The sequence below is a fragment of the Eriocheir sinensis genome, chromosome 31, assembly GCF_024679095.1.
Source record: "Eriocheir sinensis breed Jianghai 21 chromosome 31, ASM2467909v1, whole genome shotgun sequence".
In the NCBI taxonomy this organism is placed as follows: domain Eukaryota; kingdom Metazoa; phylum Arthropoda; class Malacostraca; order Decapoda; family Varunidae; genus Eriocheir; species Eriocheir sinensis.
Genome location: NC_066539.1, coordinates 9869593 through 9876240, shown reverse-complemented (window position 1 = coordinate 9876240; position 6648 = coordinate 9869593). Strand labels below are relative to the sequence as shown.

Sequence of the window (6648 nt, the reverse complement as noted above, 5' to 3'; positions counted from 1 at the left end):
TTTCATGTTTTCCTTTGTTTTCTTATTTTCTGTATTATTTGGATTTGAGTTTTTGTTTTGATTTACTGATTTTTTTCCTTCTCGCCTGCGGTTGTCTTTTTTTTCCTCAGTTTTCTTTCTCATTCTGTTTTTTTTTTTTCCATAATGCTTCTTCCTATTTTCTTTCATTCTATATTCTCCTCCATTTATCGGGTTTTATCAGAATCCCTTTTTATTCAGTTCTTTCTTCTCTTTCCCTCTTCATCATGCTTCTCTTTACTTGCTCATATTCTCCAGCTTTGGCCAGGCTTTGTCCATCCCCCCCTTTTATCACCAGTTCTCTCATCTCCTTTCATTTCCATTGGTTTCTCCAATCATATATTCTCCTCCGTTCACCAACCGAGCGTCATCCAAATCCCTTTATTCCACTAAGTTATAAAAATATCGCTTTATAATCTTTTCCGTCTTCTGCTTTTATGGGTTTCGTCTATTTTCTTCCTTTCTCCTTTTATCAGTTCTTCTCTACAATCCTTTTCTTCCTCCTGACTTCATCTATATCCTGTTTTATCTTTGTTATATCCCTTTCTTCTACTACAGCTCAGATATATCGGTATATAATCTTTTTCGTCTCCCTCTCGTGTGGCTTTCGTCTTTCTCTTCTCTCCTTCTATCAGTCCTTCTCTATAAGCCTTTCTATATCCTGTTTTGTCTTTGTTATATCCCTTTCTTCTACTACAGTTCAGATATATCGGTTTATAAGCTTTTCCGTTTCCCTCTCGTGTGACTTTCGTCTTTCTCCTTTCTCCTTTTATCAGTCCTTCTCTATAAGCCTTTTCTTCCAACAGAGCTCATCCATATCCTGTTATATCTTTCCCTTCCCCCGTGAATACTCCCCTCCACGCCGTCACAGTCAATATCTCTCCTGGAACTTCAATTCAATCTCCTCTTCCCTTAGCCTGTCCGTCCGCCAGCACATATTTCATCTATACAATATCTTTGGAACACACCGACCACTCCCTTACTCCCTTCCTTCATTTATTCCTGTACGCCTCTATATACTCCCTTCCTCAATCATTCACTCCTATACGCTTCTCCATTCCTTTATTCCTTCCCTTCCCTTCCTTTTTCACATACCTACTTCTCTCTTTTATCCACTGAATCATTCTCTCATTTACTTACGCATCTCTTCCCTCCTCTTCTTCCTTTTTCTCTTCGTTCATCACACCTTTTTTTTAATTCTTCCAAACTCTCTTGATTAATGTAGCCCCCCCCCCCCCCACTGACCTTTCCCCATCCCCATCCTTTTCTTCATTCTTTACTCCCAGTCTCAGCATTCCATCCCCAGCCAGCATTCTCATCCCCGGCATCTCATTCTTATCTTATCCCCTGTTATCTGCTTTCTCAGTTATAGCTTCACACATCTCCCTCATTCCAATGCATCCCCTTACTCATTCTTTACTTCCAGCCTCAGCATCCCACTATTCCCAGCTTCACACCCTCTTCCCCTGGGCCTAGTATCCCCTTCCCCAGTTTCCCAGCCTTACATCCCTTTCCCAGCCTCACATCCCCTTCTCAGCTTCACATTTCCTTTCCCAGCCTCACATCCCTTTCCCACCCTCACATCCCCTCCCCCAGCCTCACATCCCCTTCCTCAGCCTCATATCCCCATTCTCAACCCCCCACCCCCTTCCCCAGCACCACATCCCCTTCCACAGCATCACATCCCCTTCCTCAGCCTCACAGCCCACTCCCCAGCCTCACATCCTCCTCCCCAGTCTCTTGCTTGCGTTCCTCCCTCTGGGCCTCGCTAACTAACATGCAGGCGATGTTGGGACGTCAGGTGTGTCACGCTCCCCCACCTGTTGGTACCTGCGGACACAAGGGACGCGGCTCATTAACTTTTAAACTGCATGACGGAGGGACGGACAGTCACTCGCGCTTGGCTTAGTATGAAAAGTGGTGCATGTGGTTTTCTTTTTATTGTTATTGTTATTGTTGATATATTTTTACTATTATTATTTATTATTATAGGTACTGTGCTTGTTTATATTTTTACTCATTTGTTTTGTTATTGTTATGGTCTGTTAAGCATGATATTTATGTTGTGTTGTGTTTTGTTCTTTGCAGTGTCTCATGCTGGGCTTGGTAAGTGTTTGTTGTTGTTATTATTATTATTATTATTATTATTATTATTATTATTATTATTATTATTATTATTATCATTATGTATTATTATTATTGTTATTATTATTATTATTATTATTATTATTATTATTATTATTATTATTATTATTATTATTATTATTATCATATCTTGGCGGCTCATTTGCTTACATATTGTCCCCGACGTCCTTGACTAGCTTCTCCCCATCACGTTTTTTTCCTTGTGTTCGATGCAGCGGCGAGTAGCGGGCTTTTTTGTGTGCCCTTTTTGTTGCCCTTGAGCCGTGTCTTCTGATGTAACAAAATAAGAAAAAAAAAGAATAGAAATAAAAGAATATATACATCAACTGAGCGTCTAGGAAAAAAGATGATGAACGAAAGAGAAAAATAATGAGCAAGCGAAAACAACTAACCCTGTGTATGAAATTTGATAAAGGTTGATTAATAGATGGAGGAAAAGAAAATCATGAAGCGGACAAACTCTTCGTAATAATGAGGAAGCAAACAGTTAACGTGGTGTAGGAAATGAGTCGCAAAAAGTAGAGATAGAGGAAAAAAAAGAATCATAAACGCAGGCAAACTCTTCGTAATCATGAGCCAACTAAAACAAATAACCTGAAGTGTAGGCAAGTTGTAAAAGGTATAAATAAAGATAAAGAGAATTATAAACACAGCAAACTCTTCGTACTCACTCACCTGCGTAGTTACCATGCAACTCTGGCAACGATATATCCATCTCGGCGCGGTCTGGAGGTTGCCGTGCGGGGGCTGGCAGGCAGGGAGGGAAGGCAGGTAGGTTGGCGGGCCGTTGTTGCCGAATCATCACATATACACACACACACACTTCCTGATCCTGGCGGGGCGGGTCGGGGGAGCAGGGAGGTTGTAGGATGGGCCGGGTAGGGTAAAAGGTCGGGCATGAGCGAGGTGAGATGGGACGGTGAAGGGAAGGGGTAGTTGCATGAGGAATGGAAGGGAAGGGAAGGGAGTGTATTGTGGAGTATTGTTGGGAAGGAGTAGTCCGTGAAGAGGCGGAGGAAGGTCAGAAGTGAGGAGGGATGAAGTCAGATGGTGGAAGGGAAGGCGTGCTGAGTTGGTTGGGTGAGCATGAGGCGTAGGAGGTAGGGAAGGCTAGGGAGGGGAAGGGGGAGGGCATTGTGTGCAGTGACGGTGCTTGTGGTGTTCAAAGACACCCACACACTGAGGCGCCACATACTGAAGCACTTACGAGCATCATCACTTCAACTTGTCTAACGCGCCCAAACATCATCCCCACCACGTCACTATAACTTACCCCTATGTTTGTATTATTCTTCTGTCTTCGTTCTTCCATCTTCTATCTATCTTGTATTTACCACATATATATAGAGTACCAGTGCTAGAGTTACTGATATTAAACCCTTTCACATCATCATGACACTCTAACCCACTTATTTCTGTAACCCACTTGCATTAGCCTTCCTTGTACATTTAATTTTATCAGTTTTACTTATGAAATATATAGATAACGAGTACCATTGCTTTAGTTAATGATTCTAAGCCTACCCACTAACTTGTCTAATACACCGCTATACTTGTCTTGCCATTCCATTTGCCCTTTTTACCATCAGTCTTACGTACCAAAACTATGAATATATAAAAGAGTACCACTGCCAGGACTATTTATACTACAGGTGTTGGCAAGAGAAATGGAATATAATAATAAGAATATATTTGATAGCCTAAATGAGTCCGTATCTCGTAACTAATGTGGCGGTACTTGGCACTTCATATCTCTCCCTCCCTCCCTCTCTCCCTCCCTTTGCCTCACACAACTTACGTAACATCCGTCAGATCAAAGATTGAACTATAGAGTGAGATAATACACGTTGGCAAAGTAACACAAAGGCATACCGCATACATCTATTACTCTGAATCAAGTCACATTATCTATATTCATGACAAGTGAGGATTGCCGTGTAACTGCCGTGGAAGTAAGAGGGAACTGCCAGGCAAGTGTGTGTGTGTGTGTGTGTGTGTGTGTGTGTGTGTGTTTGACCTTGAAACGTCATAGGAGACCCCGCTATCCCGAACACCCTCCCCTAACTCACAGAAAAGAATATTTATTTCCTTCCTCGCAAACATCTCGCCCATGTATGTACCCCTTTTCCTGTCCTGTGTGTGTGTGTGTGTGTGTGTGTACAGCACCCGAACGTAAACCCTCTCTAATAGAATCTAAGCCAACAAGGGGAAAAATAATAAAGTACTCGATGTTTGTTTAATATGGTTTTTATAACAGACTGACAGGTAAATAGGGAGCTTGTGTATCCTTTTCCCCTCTTTTTTCCTCTTCTTCTCCTTCTTCTCCTTCTTTTTCTTCTTTTTCTTTCCATTATAACAATTTCGAAGGGCGATATTTGAGCCACGAAAATCTTGAAACAATTTTGTGATGGTCGGTCCTCCGGGATGTTAGGAAACTTTAAAAGGCTGGTCGTGTTTGTTCTCTCTCTCTCTCTCTCTCTCTCTCTCTCTCTCTCTCCACAACCACCTCCAGCATCATTACCAGTTTTAGCGTGACCACCACCTACACCACCACCACCACCGGATCTTCTACCATAACTACTACCACTGTTGCCATCACCTCTTCCTCTTCTCCTCCCTCTGTACCCTAAGCAACTTACCAGGCCACCTCTCTCTCTCTCTCTCTCTCTCTCTTGAATACTAACTACTTCTACTCTCTTGAATACTAACTACTACTACTACTACTACTACAACAGCAACAACAACTACTACTACTACTACTGCTGCTACTTCTACTACTACTACTACTACTACTACTACTACTACTACTACTACTACTACTACTACTACTACTACTACTACTTCTACTACAACTTCCAAGGCCATATGTCGGCTCTCAACACATTTTCAAACCTAAACTATTGACAGCAACAAACTTTCTCAAAATGCCTCAGATGGGAAAAGACTGACAAGGGCACTGCGATATTCAACAAGATGATAAATGAGAAGATAAGGTGCAACAAGTAAGAGATAGGTTCAGCCACCCGGGGAAGCGCGTTTTGCTATATATAGTATTATTGCCCACACCAACACCTTCCCTTCAACTTTTCCCTTCCCACCTTTTCCCTTCTGCCGTACCTCTCTCCTCTGCCTCCCTCCTCCCCCTCCTCCTCCTTTGTTACTCCTTCATCTCTGTCATATTGCCACAGCTACCCGCACCTCTCTCTCTCTCTCTCTCTCTCTCTCTCTCTCTCTCTCTCTCTCTCTCACACACACACACACACACACACACAATTATTGTCTAGTAAAGGAGATGAAAATTAAGAGAAAAAATAAGAAGTAGGAGAAAAAGATAATGAAGAAAAGAAAGAATAGGGAAAAAGGAAGAAGATGAGGAAGAATAGCAAGAATAAAAGTAATAATAGGAGAAAGAGGAGGAGGAAGAGGAAGAAGAGAAGGATGAGGAGAAGGAGGAGAAGAAGGAGGAGGAGGAGGGGTAGGTATATTGGCAGGGAAATGACCATGAGCCGTCAAGGAGGACTCGTCTTTGTGGTATGCGTTGGAGGGTGACCCAGAGAGAGAGAGAGAGAGAGAGAGAGAGAGAGAGAGAGAGAGAGTACATTCACAATAAATCAAGAAACACATAACTAATACTCTCACCTGTCTTAAGCAGCTAATTAAGTCCCAGGTATTTCTCCTCGGGCCTCTGGCAAACACAATCTCTCTCTCTCTCTCTCTCTCTCTCTCTCTCTCTCTCTCTCTCTCTCTCTCTCTCTCTCTCTCTCTCTCTCACACACACACACACACACACACACACACACAATGGGAGATTCGGTCTGAAGTGGAGGTATTTCTTTTCTTATTGTATTGGTCACGTTGTATCTATATTCTCTCTCTCTCTCTCTCTCTCTCTCTCTCTCTCTCTCTCTCTCTCTCTCTCTCTCTCTCTCTCTCTCGGCTGTCATGTTCTTCGCTAGAGCAAATCCCTGAAACTCTGCATAATGCGATCACTGGCTTTCCTCCTCCTCCGGGATTGCAATCAGCTCGCGTCTCCTGGATTACGAGAGATTGTCACTGAATAAACACGGCACCGAGAGGACTAGTGACGGGGGACGAGGCTTTCTTTTTACTCTCCTTTCTTTCTTTCTTCTATGGGTGGAAATTAGATCTGTGGGAAAGAAAGAAAGGGACTAGGAAGTGAATTGAAGGTTGGTGGAGATTGTCACTGAATAAGCACAGCACCGAGAGGACTAGTTACAGGGGTCGAGACTTTCTTATTACGCTCTTCCTTTTCTTCTTCGTTGGGTGGATTTGAAACAGCACGGAAAGGTATTTGAAGGAACGTAAGGGACTAGGTAGTGAAAGGGAGGTTTTTGGATATGGTCACTGAATAAACACAGCATTGAGAGGAGACTTTCTTTGCTCTCGTTCCTCTTTTTCTTTCTTTCCTTGATAATGATGTGTAGTTAGAGGGGACAGGACGGAGAGCTAAGGGAAGGAACATAA

At 42.7% G+C, this 6648-nt stretch overlaps 1 protein-coding gene across 12 annotated transcripts in view; it reads left to right on the top strand.

The window, feature by feature from the left end:
* LOC127005898 (multiple C2 and transmembrane domain-containing protein 1-like) overlaps positions 1-6648 on the top strand; it is a 243787-nt gene that overhangs the window by 99895 nt on the left and 137244 nt on the right. For 8 of the 12 annotated variants that reach the window (XM_050875244.1, XM_050875240.1, XM_050875242.1 and 5 more), the window contains one exon: positions 2107-2124. The exons of the other annotated variants lie outside the window; for them this stretch is intronic. In XM_050875244.1, coding sequence (XP_050731201.1) covers positions 2107-2124 — 18 coding nt within the window. The remainder of the gene's footprint in view (positions 1-2106; positions 2125-6648) is intronic. 12 annotated transcript variants of the gene reach the window in all.